This window comes from Medicago truncatula, chromosome 3 (assembly GCF_003473485.1).
Source record: "Medicago truncatula cultivar Jemalong A17 chromosome 3, MtrunA17r5.0-ANR, whole genome shotgun sequence".
Taxonomy (NCBI): domain Eukaryota; kingdom Viridiplantae; phylum Streptophyta; class Magnoliopsida; order Fabales; family Fabaceae; genus Medicago; species Medicago truncatula.
In genome coordinates, this window is record NC_053044.1 from 30,085,015 (window position 1) to 30,104,899 (window position 19,885).

At 34.1% G+C, this 19,885-nt stretch overlaps 1 protein-coding gene across 1 annotated transcript; it reads left to right on the forward strand.

Moving 5' to 3' along the window:
* The first annotated feature begins 1,814 nt into the window (after positions 1 to 1,814).
* On the forward strand, positions 1,815 to 5,378 carry LOC11407214 (UDP-glycosyltransferase 87A1). The gene is made up of 2 exons (XM_003599256.3): positions 1,815 to 2,563; positions 4,199 to 5,378. The coding sequence occupies exons 1-2, from the start codon at positions 1,957 to 1,959 to the stop codon at positions 5,137 to 5,139; spliced, it is 1,548 nt and encodes a 515-aa protein (XP_003599304.2). The 5' UTR covers positions 1,815 to 1,956; the 3' UTR covers positions 5,140 to 5,378.
* The last annotated feature ends 14,507 nt before the right edge of the window (positions 5,379 to 19,885 follow it).

Sequence of the window (19,885 nt, forward strand, 5' to 3'; positions counted from 1 at the left end):
AGTATGTTTATCACCTTGTCTAAATCAGTTACCGGATACGGAACTAGAGGTGCTAATGCATTAAAACAGATAAGATTACACGTTAGCAACATTAGAAGAAATTAAAATACGAAAAAAAATAAAAATATGAAACAGACGAATACCAATCAAGCAATTATATGAAAACAATGCCTCCATATTACGATTAGCCATTATGAAAATGAGAGATTGAACAACAAAAGACAATGAGTTGACAAATGAGAGATACCCAAAGGCAAAGTTATTAATTTATAGAGGAATGAGTGGATGCATGCGTAATTCTTATATTTGAGAGAGAGATTAATTTTGAATTCGAATTTCAAATACTTAACCTCCAGTCATAAAAGCACGTTAAAGTTCATTTATGACACAACTAATTATTAGAAAGCAACGGAGAAAAGCAAATCCATCATAATGGAAAGCAATGAAGGACAACTACGTCTTTTCAAATGCTTTGAAGGGAAGAAAAATTAGAGTTAAAGGGTAGCTTGACCTTACAAGGTTTTATAACAAGAGGTAAGAGATGGAAGTTAATGAAAATAATATTTATATCCATGTCTAAAAAATGCAGTTTTTTTTGGTACCTCTTTTCTACATTAAAATATTAATATTTTTTTTACTAATATTAATATATTTTTGTTTGTCACATGCAAAACAAAAATAGACAATACATAAGGAGCACTGTCATAGATGATGTATGTCCCAAATTAGCAAAGGGATTCAAGGCTTTTTTGCACTAATTTATATTAGTCATGTTGGATTTCAAAATCTTCATAACAAACAAAGCATATGTAATGATATAAAAGATTCCTTGCATACACAGAATCAACTATAAAGTCACAACAATTAGGTAACCACGCTGAAAACGTTATATCAAAGTCTATAATATTCATACTAATCCAATACATGTAATCATAAACTGTATCATTACCTCCATGGACATGCAAAATCTGGATGTTGGAGCAATTGAAATGTAAAGAAAAACAACAGATTAAACAAACAAACAAACAAAAGTGCCTTGGTAAAAAATAGCACTAAAGAAGTAAAATACAAAAAGGAGACAAAAAGAGTAACCAATGCTTCGGGGGCAGCGGTTAGCATTTCCCTTAAATGTACATAACAAACTATACTTGTATTTTCCATTGACACTAACAAAATAACAGATATAATACTATAAATTCTTATCTTTTTAAACGACAACAACAAAATATCATTTTTATAATCAAATTCATTTAAGGATATAATTAGAAATGAAAAAATCACCTAAAAACGATGTATTTCTTTATATATAATGTAGATGTAGATAGATATAGATTATTAATTAAAACTAATTTTTCCACGTGAGACTTTAACTAGTTTTAATTCACACACTAATTCAAAGTCTTTTAAGATTTATTGTTTATTCTTCAATTTCCTAACAATTTCATCTGAGGGTAACCTTGACGCAATTGGTAAAGTTATTGTCATGCGATTGAAAGGTCACGGATTCAAGTCCTTGAAACAATCTCTTGTGTAAAAAATAGGGTAATGCTGTATAAAATACACCAAATGATAAGAGATCCCTTTCCAAACCCGCATACTTTAGTGCACCGGATTGCCCTTTTTGTTTCCCGTTCCAAAAGTTGTCATTGATGAGAGTAATCTTCCTACTTCCGTGATTCATCCACAAGAAGTAGACAAGACGAGCCTAAATTACCTTAGTAGACAATTGTACTGGTTGTCCTAAAAAGTAATCATAATCACACCCCCTTTGTACACCATAAAATATTCCCTATATCTTGAAACCCTTAACTCAACTCAACTTGAGCATCTCTGTTAATTAAATGTCCTTCAATTATTATTACCTTATATAATGCTGAAATTGGTATAGTGTAAAAGACAAAAGTTGTCGTTGATTATAAGAAATAAATCTTCACACTTTGTGATTCAACTGCAAGAATGAGACAAGACATTCATTGTACTGGAAAACCACACATTCATTGTACTAGAAAACCACACATTAATTCATACACAAAACCAAACCAAAACTACCACCATTCATTTGTTTCCTTCAAATTCCATTTCATGGAGTTTCAACTTCAAGATCCAAAATCACCCAAAACCCTAACCATGAGCCATGTGTTAGTGGTTCCATACCCATCAAGAGGACACATAAACCCTATGATGAACTTCAGCAAGTTACTTGTCTTTAATAATCCCAACATCCTTGTAACCTTCGTTGTCACACAAGAATGGCTAACCCTAATAAACTCCGAACCAAAACCCGATAGCATAAGATTTGAAACCATCCCTAACGTTGTTGGTGACAAATTTATAGATGTTGTTGAAGCTGTTATGACTGAAATGGAAGCACCGTTCGAGCGGTTACTCGATCAGCTTGTACTTCAGCCGCGGCCGCCAACATTTATCATCTGCGATAATTTTCTATTTTGGGCAGTTCGTGTTGGAAATCGGAGGAATATTCCGGTGGCTGCGTTCTGGACATCTTCCACGTCGAAGCTGTGGGTGCAATTTTTCCATATTTTCCTACAACGCAAGCATTTAGGTATGGATGCAATCTCTGTGCACTTTTCTTCTCCTTTGTCAAAAAATAATCAAAGTTTTTTTCTGAGTTTATTATATAAATGTGTTGTTCGATAATATTTTTTTATATCATATAGAGTAGAAACCCAATTTAATCTCTCATAATTTTTCCACAACTCAAATCAATCTATGACGAAAAATAATAATCAAATTAGGTTTGACATATGTTGCATTGAAACTTGAAAGTGACAAGTAAAGTGAAACAAAATTATTCTTTAAAATAGACAAGTATTGTAAAACGGAGGAAGTATAGTAAAGAGGTTAAAATGTCTTGTTTTAGTTTGAGTATTAGTTTTTGTCGGATACTAAATTGAAGCATAAAAAAGTTAGATAGATAAAATTGAATATTTATTCTAAAATAAACACTAATATCAAATATTTATAAAATATTATTTTTAAAGAAGCCAAAATTTTATTAATTAATTGAAAACCAAGGCTTCCCAATACGAGGTGAGCCAAAAAGACGTAGACAAAGTTTACAAAAACAACAACAAAATCAAGATGATACATAAGAAACAAAGACACTGAAAAAGCAAGCTAAGTAGTTGCTCCCAAACACATTAGAGGATTTAACCATTAAGCATGATAAATGTATATACTTTTAATCATTATTATTGTCTCTTAAAACAATAGTAATTCGCTTAAAAAAATAGTAATTATTATTTCTTACAAGATAATAATTTTTTTTTGTTCAAACAAAAAGAGAATACCCTTTTTTTTCAATAATAAAAAAAAGAATATCACTTATTACAACAAGTACAACATGATGATATATGCATGGCCAGTACGTCTAAAACATGTTCCTAACAAATGTCATGTATAAATCAACTTTTTGTCTTTGTATTAATTTGTGGTAAAAAAGGGTATTCTCTTTTTGTTTTGACAAAAAAATTATTAATATCTTGTAAGAAATAATTATTATTATCTCCCCCTTTAATATTTGGGATGACTTAGCTAAAATTAGGAAGGGTCTTCTTTCCTATATTGTTAAGATTTTTAAGGGTTTGGTTTGGTCCCCCCTTATTTGTTGTATACCACTACTTTTTAATATATCTATGGTGTTTCTATCTTCAAGCACATCCAAAATTTAGGTACTTGTCAACCAATTAAACCTTTAGTTTTCAAACAAAACTATTTTAGATCTATATACTTGGTTCTATCACTGTCATATTTAAAGTCAAGGAGGGACCTAATTATAAATTAATTAAAAATGCAATTAATATAATGTCACTTTAATGTATACCACACAAATTAAAAAATACAAAATATATATCACAAATTTAAAAATGCAATTAATTTTGTATTGCAGAGAGAATTTATGACTTACTTTAGAAAAAATATTTATTATTGTATTTTTTTTAGGGAATATTTATTATTGTATGAGTAAGAAAGATAACAATGTTTTACAAAAGTAAATAGTAAAAAAAACAAAAAACATCATACTAATAGAAAAAGAAATATTAATGATTTATTCAAACATCATGACATAAAAAACAAGACACTTATTTTGGCTAGAATGACTTATGTTATAGGGCAAAGGTAGAAGTATTTATTATCTTTTCAATTGAAGAAACACAAACTATTCTTTGTTGTGCAGAAAATGGTGAAAATTTTATAGATTATATTCCATCAAATTCTTGGATTCATCTAGCAGATATTCCTCTTCTTGATAAGAACAACCAACAAATTTTGCAATGGTCTCTCAAAAGTTGTCAATGGATTCTCAAAGCACAATATCTATTACTACCTTCAATTTATGAGCTTGAACCTCAGGTAATTGATGCCTTAAAATCAAAGCTCACAATTCCCATTTACTCAATTGGTCCAAACATACCTTACTTTAATCTTGGACACAAATCACATTCTCTAAATGGTGTTGCCCAAAGTTACATTGATTGGCTAAATCTCCAACCCGATGGTTCCGTTTTGTACATTTCATATGGCAGTTATCTATCGGTTTCAAGAACACAAATGGATGAAATTGCAGCTGCATTGCAGGATAGTGGTGTTCGGTTCTTGTGGGTAGCGCGCGACGAGACTCATAGATTGAAACATATGTGTGGGAAAATGGGGTTTGTTGTGACATGGTGTGACCAATTGAGGGTATTGTTACATCCTTCTATAGGTGGTTATTGGACACATTGTGGTTGGAATTCAGTTATTGAAGGTGTTTTTTCTGGGGTTCCTTTTTTAACATTTCCACTTGTTTTGGATCAACCACTAATTAGTAAGATTATAGTTGAGGATTGGAAAATTGGGTGGAGAGTGAAAAAGGATGATAAGTTTGATACTTTGGTGAGAAGAGAGAAAATTGTTGTGTTGATAAAGAAATTCATGGATTTGGATTTTGATTTAGGAAGGGATTTGAGAAAAAGAGCAAAAGAGCTTCAACTTTTATGTCAGCTAGCAATGAAGAAAGGTGGATCATCAGAAATCAATGTTAAAGCATTTTTGAAGAATATAATGGAGAGTGGTTTGACACATGAAGCATCAAATGGACTACATGAAGTTCAAGTTGCTATTGAGAATTTCAATTAAATTAAATTGTTCTATTTGTTTTAAGAAGTTAAATTAGCCCACTCAAATCGGAGAGAATCGAACTTAAGATCTTGAAGAGGGATATATTTTCAGGTCCTAAGTCAATACCATCAGACCAATCCAAATGGATTGGCCCGGTGGTATAATAAAGGTAGAGTTGTTTGGTTGATTTCTATTTCAACAATAATTTTTCATTTCAATTTTGCTATAACGGACTCGAATTCTTTGCAATCATCAAACTCTATGGTTGTTGGAGTCAGTAGATTTCAACCTTCAAATGAAGATAGGATAATTCATATTATAAATTTAGGGATTGTCTAATATAGATCCGGTCCAACGATGTATCCTCTTATTAAGTAAATTTTAATAAAACATTATTTTTGTTCTTCATTGTTTACTATTATAAAATTCTTTTTTTTTTTTTTGCTTAAAGCGGCAAAGGTCCACCTTTGCTCTCCTTAACTTATGCAACTTAATGTTAACTTAGTCCCTTAACTTATGAAAATATATTATGTCTATATATTGAGGGATAAATTAAAGTTGTATTAACTTACATAAGTCAAAGGACTAAGGTGTCATAGCTTACATATATTAAAGCGCCAAATTTTGCTAACTTTCATAAATGATGAAACTAAATTCAACTATTTTAAAGTTAAGATATCAAACTAAACTAAATTTTTAAAATAAGTTAAGTGACTATGTATATGAATAAAATTCGTTTCAAAATCTTTTTAAATATCAAGTAAATGAATATATTTTTAACCAAAATAAGATGTTGATATATCGTATGCTTAAATTAACGGTGACTTCGGTTTCAATCAAGTCAAAACCTTTTCTATGGATTAGTTGTTTTCTTTTTCACTTTGGTATCTCTTTTTCTTCTATTACTAAAAAATATTTCAAGCTAGAATTCTCAAGTTGACATGATATAATAGATAAATTTCTCAGTTAATAAAATATTATAAATTTTTTTATATTATATAATCTACTAGTTTATTGAACATATATAATTTTTTTTATATTATATAATCTACTCTTATGTTGAACATTTTTTGTTTTTTTATAAGGCCAAGAGAAAGGTTAGTCATCAGTAGGGATGGCAATTGGACCCGGATCCGATGGGCACCCGCAAAAAATACCCGCAATGGGTAGGATAAAACTCCGCTTTTATGGGTATGGGCTTGGGTCCGGATAATTACCCGCAAATTTAGATGGGTATGGGCGCTATACTACCCAGCCCCGCAACCCGCCTATGCATATTTATATAATATAATAAATATTTTATTTATTTTTGATGTACAATTATTTAATTTATTTAGCTATTTAAGCATAAACCTAAACCTAAAAACTAATACGATGATCGTTTCATCCTTACCTTCATAAGCTCACGAGTTACAAATTTATGATTTAAATCAATTTGATGTTTATTTTAGCATGCACTTTTTTATATGTATTTTGTATGTTTTTATTTTAATTTTCGAGGAATATTTTGGATGTTTTTTTATTTGGTTAAATACTACGATTTCTGCTATTTTATGAGTTGATTTAAAAAAAAATTGGATCATAGTTTTATTTCAATGGTGATGTTTTTATTGTCTTTTATAATTAAAGTGTGGGTAATGGGTGTGGGTGTAACGCCCACTTTCGTTTAATCGTTTATTTAATCGAGTTTAGGTGATTATATTATATTTATATAATATATGCATGATTTTGGTATGTCTTGATGATTTATGATGATTTGATTGATGACGTGTTAAGTTATGAGCTTTGGAAGATTTGATAAGAATAGGAGAATTATTTTATTGTTAAATAAAATAAAGATTTGAAATAATATAGAATATTTAGTTGGGGGCTGTTTTGATATTTTAGATAGTTTTGGGGGAGAAAGCGAGATAAGATAAGTTATTAGAAAGAGGTATAAATAGGGAAGACCTAATATCTTTAGAAAACCATTGTACGTGAAAACTTTTGGAAAAAGGGAGAAAAGCTTAGAGAGGAGCAAGAGACCAAGAGTGCTGCGATTTTCTTCAAACAAGGTAAGGGTGAGACTAATGATTCAATAGCATTGATTGTTGTAATTCTGATGATTAATTGACAAAGTTAGGATTGATTTAGAAAAGTTTTAGAATTAGGTCAAAACCCTAAAAATTGATGATCAAACGGTAAAACTGGTTTAGATTTATGTAGAAACCGTCCTTTAACCTTAGAACATGTTTAGGATGGATTATGGAATCAAAATTAGGCTTTGAACCAGGTTGTGTGTTGGATTTTTGAGAAAAACCCTAGTCTGCCCGTGCTTCTGTTCATCGCTCGCCACGCGAGCCCCTTCCCTTCGCCTCGCGAGTTGTTTGGTACAACTCGCCATGGCGAGCAACCCTTCCTCGCCTCGCGAGCTTAGGCAGAGTGCATGTCATATTTCGTGTTCCGACCTTTTTAGTTGAATCTTGTATGCCTTTGAGTACCTTAACATACCTAGTATTGGTTAGGAATGAATGTAGGATCAGAGGGAACCCAGAACAACCTTAGTTTGGGAGTTGAGTGGTACTCGCCATGGCGAGTAAGTACTCTCGCCTCGCGAGTACAACCAGGATGAACTTGTTTATGTGTTTATGCGATCTGTGTCGCACTTGTTGATCAAGAGTGAACCCCTAACTGGTAATGAGACCTAGTGATGTCGTTTAATGCAGACTGTAGAGTTGTTTAAGTTATATTAATATTAATTGAATATGAACTATTGTATTGTATATTCATGCAAGATAAGAAAATGTGATAATGATACAAATTATGTGCTTTGATATAATGATATCATCTTGTTATGTGACCGGTTTATGCTGCTTCTGTTATTTAACTAAGTGCATAATTATATGATGAAGTTTAGCTCCAAATTATTGGATGCATGTTGATAAGTTGATTACGATGTTTTGTTCATATGTGTCCATGCATAGCATATTATTGAGCTTAGTTCTCACCACGTATATTAGGAGCTTTGTCCTCCGCACGATTAAAGTATATTAATACTTATGATGACGATTGGTACCACATGCATATAAGGAGTCTAGGAGCATTGTCACATTGTCATGTTCATAATGCTATGTTGTTGATGACGATTGAATAAGTGAATATGTGATACTTGTTTATTGAATATGTGAATACGTGATACTTGTGATTTGAATATGCAAAGTTATCCAAGAATGATTATGATGTTAATGTTAATTATGATTCGAATTACTTTGATTAGCATTATTTTGTTATGAAATCTCACCCCTTCTGCTTGAAAATGTTGCCCTTCGTATGGGTAACTTGCAGGTGATCGTGCTTAGTGTGCAGTTTGCTTTCGTGAGTTGGCCTTGCCTTCACTGTGTCGTCTAGGTCGCTCTGATACGTAACGGGATGGGGTTATATGCTATAACATGCTTCATTCTTTTACGTGAACTGCTATGACAATTTCTGTTTTGTTTAACTCTTTTAAGATCTTTATTTGGGGCCTGCGTGCCAAACTGATTTATGGTTTATGAACTAATATTCCGCTGCTATGTTAAGATATTATGTGGAAGTTAAATTATTATTTAACTGTTTTTGGATTACGTTTTTATGTGATATCCCGTTTATGGTTTTTACTCTGATAAATGTTTAAGAAATTTGTATATTGGGAAAACGGGGTGTTACAATTGGTATCAGAGCAGGTCGGTCCGTCCGGTCAATTAGAGAGTCGTGTCGAGTCTTAGTAATATTTATATTACTATCTTATGTTGTTGTTGCTACTTTTGTAGAATCTCGGAAATGGCTGGAAGAAACGATGCTGCGTTAGCTGCTGCTCTACAAGCTGTTGCCCAAGCTGTGGGACAACAACCTAACGTGAATGCCGGTGCGAATGCTGAAGCTAGGATGTTGGAGACGTTCATGAAGAAGAACCCTCCGACTTTCAAAGGACGTTATGACCCTGATGGAGCCCAGACGTGGCTTAAGGAGATTGAGAGGATGTTCCGGGTTATGCAGTGCACGGAGGATCAGAAAGTGCGGTTTGGTACTCATCAGCTGGCCGAGGAAGCTGATGACTGGTGGGTTGCTCTTCTGCCTACCCTTGGGCAGGATGGAGCTGTTGTGACTTGGGCTGTTTTCAGGAGAGAGTTCCTGAGAAGATACTTTCCGGAAGATGTTCGCGGGAAGAAAGAGATCGAATTCCTTGAGCTGAAGCAAGGAAATATGTCCGTGACAGAGTATGCTGCCAAGTTCGTGGAGCTGTCTAAGTTCTATCCGCACTATACTGCAGAGAATACTGAGTTCTCGAGATGCATCAAGTTCGAGAACGGTTTGAGGCCCGACATTAAGAGGGCGATTGGGTACCAACAACTGAGAGTTTTTCAGGATTTGGTTAATAGCTGCAGGATCTATGAAGAGGATACGAAGGCTCACTACAAGGTAGTGAATGAAAGGAAGGGCAAGGGACAGCAGAGTCGTCCTAAGCCGTACAGTGCCCCCAATGATAAAGGGAAACAGAAGATGGTCGATGTTAGGCGGCCTAAGAAGAAGGATGCTGCAGAGATTGTGTGTTTCAATTGTGGTGAGAAAGGCCACAAGAGCAACGTCTACCCTGAGGAAATCAAGAAGTGTGTCCGGTGTGGCAAGAAAGGTCATGTTGTAGCTGATTGCAATCGTACGGACGTTGTGTGCTTTAATTGCAACGGAGAGGGTCACATTAGTTCACAGTGTACTCAGCCTAAGACGGCGCCGACTACTGGTAGGGTCTTTGCTTTGACTGGTACTCAGACAGAGAACGAGGATCGTTTGATCAGAGGTACTTGCTATATTAATAATACTCCTTTAGTTGCTATTATTGATACTGGTGCTACGCATTGTTTTATTGTTTTCGATTGTGTTTCCGCTTTGGGTCTTGATTTGTCTGATATGAATGGAGAGATGGTTGTCGAAACTCCGGCTAAGGGTTCGGTGACTACTTCTCTCGTATGTTTGAAATGTCCTTTGTCTATGTTTGGTCGTGATTTCGAAATGGATTTAGTTTGTCTACCTTTGAGCGGTATGGATGTGATTCTGGGTATGAACTGGTTAGAGTACAACCACGTTCTTATTAATTGTTTTAGCAAGTCAGTGCATTTCTCTTCCGTCGAAGAGGAAAGTGGTGCAGAGTTTTTATCTACTAAGCAGCTGAAGCAACTGGAACGCGACGGTATCTTGATGTTTTCGTTAATGGCTACCTTATCTATTGAGAATCAAGCGGTGATTGACAGGTTACCGGTGGTGTGTGAATTTCCTGAAGTTTTTCCAGATGAGATTCCTGATGTGCCTCCAGAGAGAGAAGTTGAGTTTTCTATTGATCTTGTTCCTGGAACGAAGCCGGTCTCGATGGCACCTTATCGTATGTCTGCTTCTGAGTTATCTGAGTTGAAGAAACAGTTGGAAGACTTGCTTGAGAAGAAGTTTGTTAGATCAAGTGTTTCACCTTGGGGAGCGCCGGTTTTGTTAGTAAAGAAGAAAGATGGTAGTATGCGGTTGTGTATTGATTATCGGCAGTTGAACAAGGTAACTATCAAGAATAGGTATCCACTTCCGAGAATTGATGAGCATATGTCCGCCATGATGGTCAGAGAGTTCGAATTGCTTGAACAGTTTAGAGATATGAGTTTGGTTTGCGAATGGTCACCTCAGAGTGTGAAACTGGGTATGCTGAAGATTGATAGTGAATTTCTGAAAAATATCAAGGAAGCACAAAAAGTTGATGTAAAGTTTGTGGACTTGTTGGTTGCTAGAGATCAGACTGAAGACAGTGATTTTAAAATCGATGATCAAGGTGTGTTGAGATTCCGAGGAAGAATTTGTATCCCAGACAATGAAGAGATTAAGAAGATGATTCTTGAAGAGAGTCATAGAAGTAGCTTGAGTATTCATCCGGGAGCTACGAAGATGTATCATGATTTAAAGAAGATTTTCTGGTGGTCTGGTTTGAAACGAGATGTGGCACAGTTTGTGTATTCCTGTTTAGTTTGTCAGAAGTCGAAAGTTGAGCATCAGAAACCTGCTGGAATGATGGTACCTTTAGATGTGCCAGAATGGAAATGGGATAGTATATCGATGGATTTTGTGACGAGTTTGCCAAATACTCCTAGAGGGAACGACGCAATTTGGGTTATTGTTGATAGATTGACGAAGTTGGCTCATTTTATACCAATTAATATTAGTTTCCCCGTTGCCCATTTGGCAGAGATTTATATCAAGGAGATTGTGAAGTTGCATGGTGTTCCTTCCAGCATTGTGTCAGATAGAGATCCAAGATTTACTTCTAGATTTTGGAAAAGTTTGCAAGAGGCTTTGGGTTCAAAGTTGAGGTTGAGTTCGGCGTATCATCCACAAACAGATGGTCAGTCAGAGAGGACAATTCAGTCGCTAGAGGATTTGTTGAGAATTTGTGTTCTTAAGCAAGGAGGAACTTGGGATAGTCATCTTCCGTTGATCGAGTTCACATACAATAATAGTTATCATTCAAGTATTGGAATGGCACCTTTCGAGGCTTTATATGGTCGGAGATGCAGAACTCCATTATGCTGGTTTGAGTCAGGTGAAAGAGTGGTCTTAGGACCAGAGATTGTTCAGCAAACTACTGAGAAAGTTCAGATGATCCAAGAGAAAATGAAAGCGTCGCAGAGTCGACAAAAGAGTTATCATGATAAGCGTAGGAAAGATCTTGAGTTCCAAGAAGGAGACCACGTGTTTTTAAGAGTCACTCCTATGACTAGTGTAGGACGTGCTTTGAAGTCAAAGAAGTTGACCCCGAAGTTCATTGGTCCGTATCAGATATTGGAAAGAGTTGGAACGATGGCTTACCGAGTGGATTTACCGCCGCATCTTTCGAATTTGCACAACGTTTTCCATGTGTCGCAACTTCGAAAGTATGTTCCGGATCCATCTCATGTAATCCAAAGTGTCGATGTGCAAGTTAGAGACAACCTTACGGTAGAGACTTTACCGGTGAGGATTGATGATCGTAAAGTGAAGACGTTGAGAGGCAAGGAGATACCTCTCGTGAGAGTCGTTTGGACGGGAGCGACTGGTGAAAGCTTGACGTGGGAGCTTGAGAGTAAGATGCTGGAGTCTTATCCATAGTTGTTTGCTTGAGGTAAATTTTCGAGGAAGAAAATCTTTTAAGTGGGGGAGAGTTGTAACGCCCACTTTCGTTTAATCGTTTATTTAATCGAGTTTAGGTGATTATATTATATTTATATAATATATGCATGATTTTGGTATGTCTTGATGATTTATGATGATTTGATTGATGACGTGTTAAGTTATGAGCTTTGGAAGATTTGATAAGAATAGGAGAATTATTTTATTGTTAAATAAAATAAAGATTTGAAATAATATAGAATATTTAGTTGAGGGCTGTTTTGATATTTTAGATAGTTTTGGGGGAGAAAGCGAGATAAGATAAGTTATTAGAAAGAGGTATAAATAGGGAAGACCTAATATCTTTAGAAAACCATTGTACGTGAAAACTTTTGGAAAAAGGGAGAAAAGCTTAGAGAGGAGCAAGAGACCAAGAGTGCTGCGATTTTCTTCAAACAAGGTAAGGGTGAGACTAATGATTCAATAACATTGATTGTTGTAATTCTGATGATTAATTGACAAAGTTAGGATTGATTTAGAAAAGTTTTGGAATTAGGTCAAAACCCTAAAAATTGATGATCAAACGGTAAAACTGGTTTAGATTTATGTAGAAACCGTCCTTTAACCTTAGAACATGTTTAGGATGGATTATGGAATCAAAATTAGGCTTTGAACCAGGTTGTGTGTTGGATTTTTGAGAAAAACCCTAGTCTGCCCGTGCTTCTGTTCATCGCTCGCCACGGCGAGGGATGATCCTCGCCTTGCGAGTGATGAACTTCATCGCTCGCCACGCGAGCCCCTTCCCTTCGCCTCGCGAGTTGTTTGGTACAACTCGCCATGGCGAGCAACCCTTCCTCGCCTCGCGAGCTTAGGCAGAGTGCATGTCATATTTCGTGTTCCGACCTTTTTAGTTGAATCTTGTATGCCTTTGAGTACCTTAACATACCTAGTATTGGTTAGGAATGAATGTAGGATCAGAGGGAACCCAGAACAACCTTAGTTTGGGAGTTGAGTGGTACTCGCCATGGCGAGTAAGTACTCTCGCCTCGCGAGTACAACCAGGATGAACTTGTTTATGTGTTTATGCGATCTGTGTCGCACTTGTTGATCAAGAGTGAACCCCTAACTGGTAATGAGACCTAGTGATGTCGTTTAATGCAGACTGTAGAGTTGTTTAAGTTATATTAATATTAATTGAATATGAACTATTGTATTGTATATTCATGCAAGATAAGAAAATGTGATAATGATACAAATTATGTGCTTTGATATAATGATATCATCTTGTTATGTGACCGGTTTATGCTGCTTCCGTTATTTAACTAAGTGCATAATTATATGATGAAGTTTAGCTCCAAATTATTGGATGCATGTTGATAAGTTGATTACGATGTTTTGTTCATTTGTGTCCATGCATAGCATATCATTGAGCTTAGTCCTCACCACGAATATTAGGAGCTTTGTCCTCCGCACGTTTTATAGGAGCTTTGTCCTCCGCACGATTAAAGTATATTAATACTTATGATGACGATTGGTACCACATGCATATAAGGAGTCTAGGAGCATTGCCACATTGTCATGTTCATAATGCTATGTTGTTGATGACGATTGAATAAGTGAATACGTGATACTTGTTTATTGAATATGTGAATACGTGATACTTGTGATTTGAATATGCAAAGTTATCCAAGAATGATTATGATGTTAATGTTAATTATGATTCGAATTACTTTGATTAGCATTATTTTGATGAAATCTCACCCCTTCTGCTTGAAAATGTTGCCCTTCGTATGGGTAACTTGCAGGTGATCGTGCTTAGTGTGCAGTTTGCTTTCGTGAGTTGGCCTTGCCTTCACTGTGTCGTCTAGGTCGCTCTGATACGTAACGGGATGGGGTTATATGCTATAACATGCTTCATTCTTTTACGTGAACTGCTATGACAATTTCTGTTTTGTTTAACTCTTTTAAGATCTTTATTTGGGGCCTGCGTGCCAAACTGATTTATGGTTTATGAACTAATATTCCGCTGCTATGTTAAGATATTATGTGGAAGTTAAATTATTATTTAACTGTTTTTGGATTACGTTTTTATGTGATATCCCGTTTATGGTTTTTACTCTGATAAATGTTTAAGAAATTTGTATATTGGGAAAACGGGGTGTTACAGTGGGTATGAGCACTTAGGTGCCCATAGGGTATGAGAAAGGGCACTGAAGTTGTTACCCACGAGGGTACGGGCTCGGGTACTGACATTTTTTTACAAACACGGGTATGGGGAAGGGTACTATAGTACCATACCTATTGAGTACCCATTGCTATCCCTAGTCATCAGGGGGAAACTGAAGCATCCCAATTAGGTTGGCACCCAACTATTTTATTGAACATAATAACAAAAAAAAATTGAATATTATTTATAGGTAAATATTAGAATTACCGTAGTCACAAAAATACCCTGTCCTTTTTATTTTTCGACAGCAAAAATCCCCTTAAGACATCAGTTTATTTTGTTGAGGGGAAGATTTCGGTTTTTTTTTTTTTTTTTGAAATATGGGGAAGATTGTACAATGGGATGATAAGATGCATGATCAGTATCTTTCAAAACAAAAAAAGCATGCATGGTCGGTACATGTAATGTAACACTTTTTCCTGACAAATATGGTATACTCCTCAATCAACTTTTCTGTTTTCTGTTTGTTTACTGTTGGTACAAACTTATTCTTTTTAAGAGAAGCCAAAAATTGAAATAGAATTGCAGAAAGAAGAATCAAGATCTAAAATAGTTTTGTTTGAAAAAATAAAGGTTTAATTATTGAACCGGTTCCTAAATTATTATTTTTATGATGGTCGGAGTTTGAATTCTGGACGTTATATATATATATATATTGTTCCTATCAACTGACATAAGTTCACGATGATAGTTCCTGAATTATTTAAGTATATTTAAATAGATTTTGGAACTAAAAAAACTAAAAATTAAATCCCTATATTTATTACTGATTTGTAATTTCCTTAGACTATTTTTTACTTGAACCCCTAAATTTTAAATAATATATATTCAGGCTTTGAATTGAGGTCAATTATTTGAAATTTTAGGGATTTAATAAAAATTATTTTAAAGTCTAGAAGGGACCTAATTATAAGTTAATTAATAGTTCAAGGACTTGATCAAAAAGATTAAAGCTCTCGTTAAACATTTTTTATCAGATTCAATACACAATAACAATTACTTTTTAGTTTAGGATTCCTTTCAATGTCTTTCTTCACCTGTGGTGCGGTCATATCTACCACAACTTCTTTTTTTTTTTCTGGGTTTACTTCAATGTCTCATTTGGTGGTGAGGCGCATGTTGTATTTCTAGACTTTAAAGAATATGACCTCTAACTGAGTGACATGGTCCGGTTCCTCTTTTGATTTTTTTATTTTTATTTTTTATCAAAGCACTAAAAATAAAAGACAGAAGATGCTTGAACCAATACAACAGAGTCACAAAGTGGATAATCTGTAACAAGAAAAACCAAATCTAAGGAAAGAGGTTGTTAAGTCCACCATTATAGAGAAAAGCTAGGCAAATTATGACGATTTTTTGTCATAACAACTGTTACAAGACTACCCTCTCTATGAAAGTTGGTACAAAAGCCTTAAAATTCATAGCTATTCTATTGCAAATGAGGCAACTATTATGTAGCTGTCAAGGCAACTTTAGAGGCACCATTTTGGGTATGGTTCCTCATTTCGACTGAGTTAAAGCTGGTAGACTTCACTTTGTTAACATGCTTCTTCTTCTTTCTCTCTGCCTTAGTGCTCTCAGATAGACTCGGATGGTGCTGCTCAAAATCTGATATGATGGTCTCATTGTTGTCCTCCTCCACTTCTTCAACTTGATCCCCCCCCCCCCCCCCCCTTAATGGATTTCTTAACAAGTACAACGCTTAAGATCGAAGTTGTATACTTGACTTCAGTTACAAAATCAACCTTTAAGAGATTTGAAACAACTTTCCTAGTGGCTTCAGCCTTCTCTAGTGAATGTCAATCCATGTCTCCTTGATCCTTCACTTGATGTCTTGTTTTGTCGATTTACATGATATCTCTCTAAAAAGACTCAAACACCTATGAAGTTGCATGATTTAGGATAAAACAGAATTATAACGACTCGAATGAAAATAGGCTTAATACATCATTTAGTCCCTTAACTTATTTCTTTTTTTCACAATAGTCACCTAACTAAAAAACGTCTCAAATTGGTTCCTTATGTATTATGCCGTTACCTATCTTGGCCCTCTCCGTTAGTTTTCTAATGATTAATATTTTTGATATAATTTCAACCATTTGATTGCAGGTCCATTGTATACAACAATGGACCATCAACACCTAATTTTTTTTTCCTTCTTCTTCTCCTTCCCTCTTCTTCTTCTCTTCCTTTTGATCTTCATCTCTTAAATATTAAGTTCATATAAATCCAGATTTATTTTAAACAAAAATAAACACAAACAACTCTTTATAACTAGGAATTAATATCTTCAAAAGACTTCTCAGTATAGCAAAATTCAAAACTTTTAAACTACCCGCAAACATTTCAAAAAACATTCAGCCTAAAACAAAGGACAACATCAAAGAGCTTAAACAAAATTCTTATAATACTACAAATCAAACTTAAATAATAGCATTAGTAGCACTTGCAATCCTAGACCATAAATCAGCACACTCCTTCCCAATTGGACCACTAATAGCAGACCCTTTCATTTCTCCTTTGGATTAACAATAACACGAGAAAAAACAAAGAATTGATTAAATCTTTCATCATTCATTAAAATTTCAAATTAATTGAATCTCAATATTAATATTAAAAAGAAATCAGAAAAATTAATTGTATCCCATAAATTAAGTGTTTCATAAATCACAAATGTATGCTGCAATCACATCATTCTCTTCTTTCATCACCATAGCTTTTTCAGTCACCAAAATCAGAAAAACAAATGTATTTCTTCAGTCACCATAGCTTCTTCCGTCGCATCATTCTCTTCTTTCATCAATTTCACATACTCATTAAAAGCGATATCACGTCGATTCTCGGAACCCTTGAAAGAATCACAACATCATCATTAAACCGTTATTTTCACCGCGTCGTTGAACGTATTCTCCGAAATCGTTAATTTCGGAAGAAGAACAAAAGGGTCGTGCGATTTAGCGGCGGATTTGCAATCTTGGTGAACTACAACTTTTACTAGATCTGGGAGTTTTTTTTATTTAGCGGCTTTTCGCCAGTTACGATATTGGTGACCTACAACTTTTTACGATCTTGGTGAACTATGTTTTTTTTTATTTCATTTAGCGGCGGATTTTCTTTTTTGGGTTAATGGCGGAAAGTGAATGTTTATGGCTGGTGAGTGATTATGGAATTGAAAGGTGGTAAAAGGGATAAGTGAATGAGAGTTTATGGGTTGGAAATTTTAGGGGGAGATTTTGGGAGAGGAGGTGGTGGAGATTAAGAAAAAAGATGAATGAGAGTTTTAATTTGGTAATTTTCTGGAATTTTTTTTTAGATGAACAAAGATGCAGATGTGAAGATTGGTAGGGGAAGAAGATTAAGAAAAAATTAGGTGGTTGTGGTTCACCATAAGCTACAATAGATTCCTCCATGATCAAACAATTTTCATTTAAAAAAAACGATCAAACAGTTAAAATTAAATTTTTTAATAAAGTGTATGGTGGACCACCTACAAAGTTGGTTCGCTTTAACCATTTAAGGTTAAAAACTAACGGAGAGGACCAAAATGGTAAACGGAGGAAGAATTATGGGACCAAATTGAGACATTTTATAGTTAGGGGACCAAAATAAAAACCAAAAATAAGTTAAGAGACCAAATGATGTATTAAGCCAATGAAAATAATATGAAAAGTGATATATATAACCTAACACTGTGCATTAGTATTTATATAAGGAACAAATATGGTTTTTTACACTTAGGTTTTCACCTGGACAGATGTCCTCAAGGGAAACTTGTAATTATCTGGATATAACACCATTAGATTTAGGGAAAGTTTACCCTATAACTCTACATCCATACATGCACCCTACAAAGCATAAAAAATTCCCATTTTATTCCTATTTGTGATTTTTTCCAGTGAGTGTGACCAAAATTGTAAACCATAACTCATCGGGAATGATTCATAATTGTTTTTACTTTGGCTAAATTGAAGATTACTTTAATTTGAACTACTGCAACCCATAACAAAAAGGACTTGCAATCTGGAATACTATTGAAAGGGTTTTCGAAATTTAACAATGTTAGATTTATCATGTACCCCTATTTTCGTGCTCATCTTTCAAACTAATTGGGTTTAAGATGATTGTTTTGAGTTAGATCATGCTGCCTTGCCAACTGATATATTTATATCGTCAAGGCACCAAGATCTAGCTAATAGCAACCTCTTGGTATTTTTGACAAATAAAGAGTTAGAACCTCTTTGCATCTATCTATCTATATATTTTTGACAGCATGCTGAAGATCTTCATCATGTCGCCTAATGGAGAGAAATCTATTTGCGACAGCATGAGAAAGATCCTCAGCACAGTAAATTGTTCACGACCCATAAATTGTTCACGACCCATCTATCTATATCGAATTTGATGATGTGACAATAAATTGTTCACTTTAAGTCCCTTATATCATTTCAATTGAGTTTCTTTGACCTTTTTACGTTTTATCACGACCCAATTTACCACCATATTTTTAAAAGGCTAAAATATGGTTTTAGTCCCTGTAAATATGCCTCGTTTTGGTTTTAGTCCCTGGTAAAAAAAAAAATTGTTTTTGGTCCCTGCAAAATTTTTTGTTTTTGAAAATAGTCCTTGACCCCACTTTTGTGATGATTTGCATACGTGACACATTATAACTGAACCAATTTTATAGTTTTTGGTCCCTGCAAAATATTTTGTTTTTAAAAAAGGTCCCTGTAAAATTTTTTGTTTTTGAAAATAGTCCCTCCATATTTGCAGGGACTAAAACCATATTTTAGCCTTTTTAAAAACTCTCACAAATTATTACATTCGTATTCATATCAAGTTATCTAATATATTGTTATCTCAAAACTTCTTAAATAAAAGGCTAAAATTGCACAATTAAAACTAAAGGATATTTTCAACAAAATAAAGAATTAAAATTGGATTTAAACCAATCACTTAGTTTTTTTTTTTTCGACAAATCAATCACTTAGTTATTCTTATATAGTCATAACGGAAAATCAAAATTATTTAGGTTAAAAAAAAAATCATATTTACTTGTTGCTCTTTTTTCTTCATATACTTTATCCATTTATGTGTGTGCAGATACGTTTGGTTCATGTCAAGAGAGACCAAAATTTTGGAGGTGTAGAATTGATTACATATTTAATTATTTTTTTTTGATAGAATTGATTTTGTCTTTTATAAACAAATTTATTATAATTCAACCAATTTTATGCGAATATATCAAAACATAAATCATTTTAATTTCAACTCATTTTTAATCAAAATTAATTTTACATAAAATTAATTCTCACATGTCACAATATAGAATGTCAGATTCATCTAATGGTTCAGAAGCATTGAAAGTTACCTACCTTTCTCTTAGCAGTGAAGTAGTTGGCCACT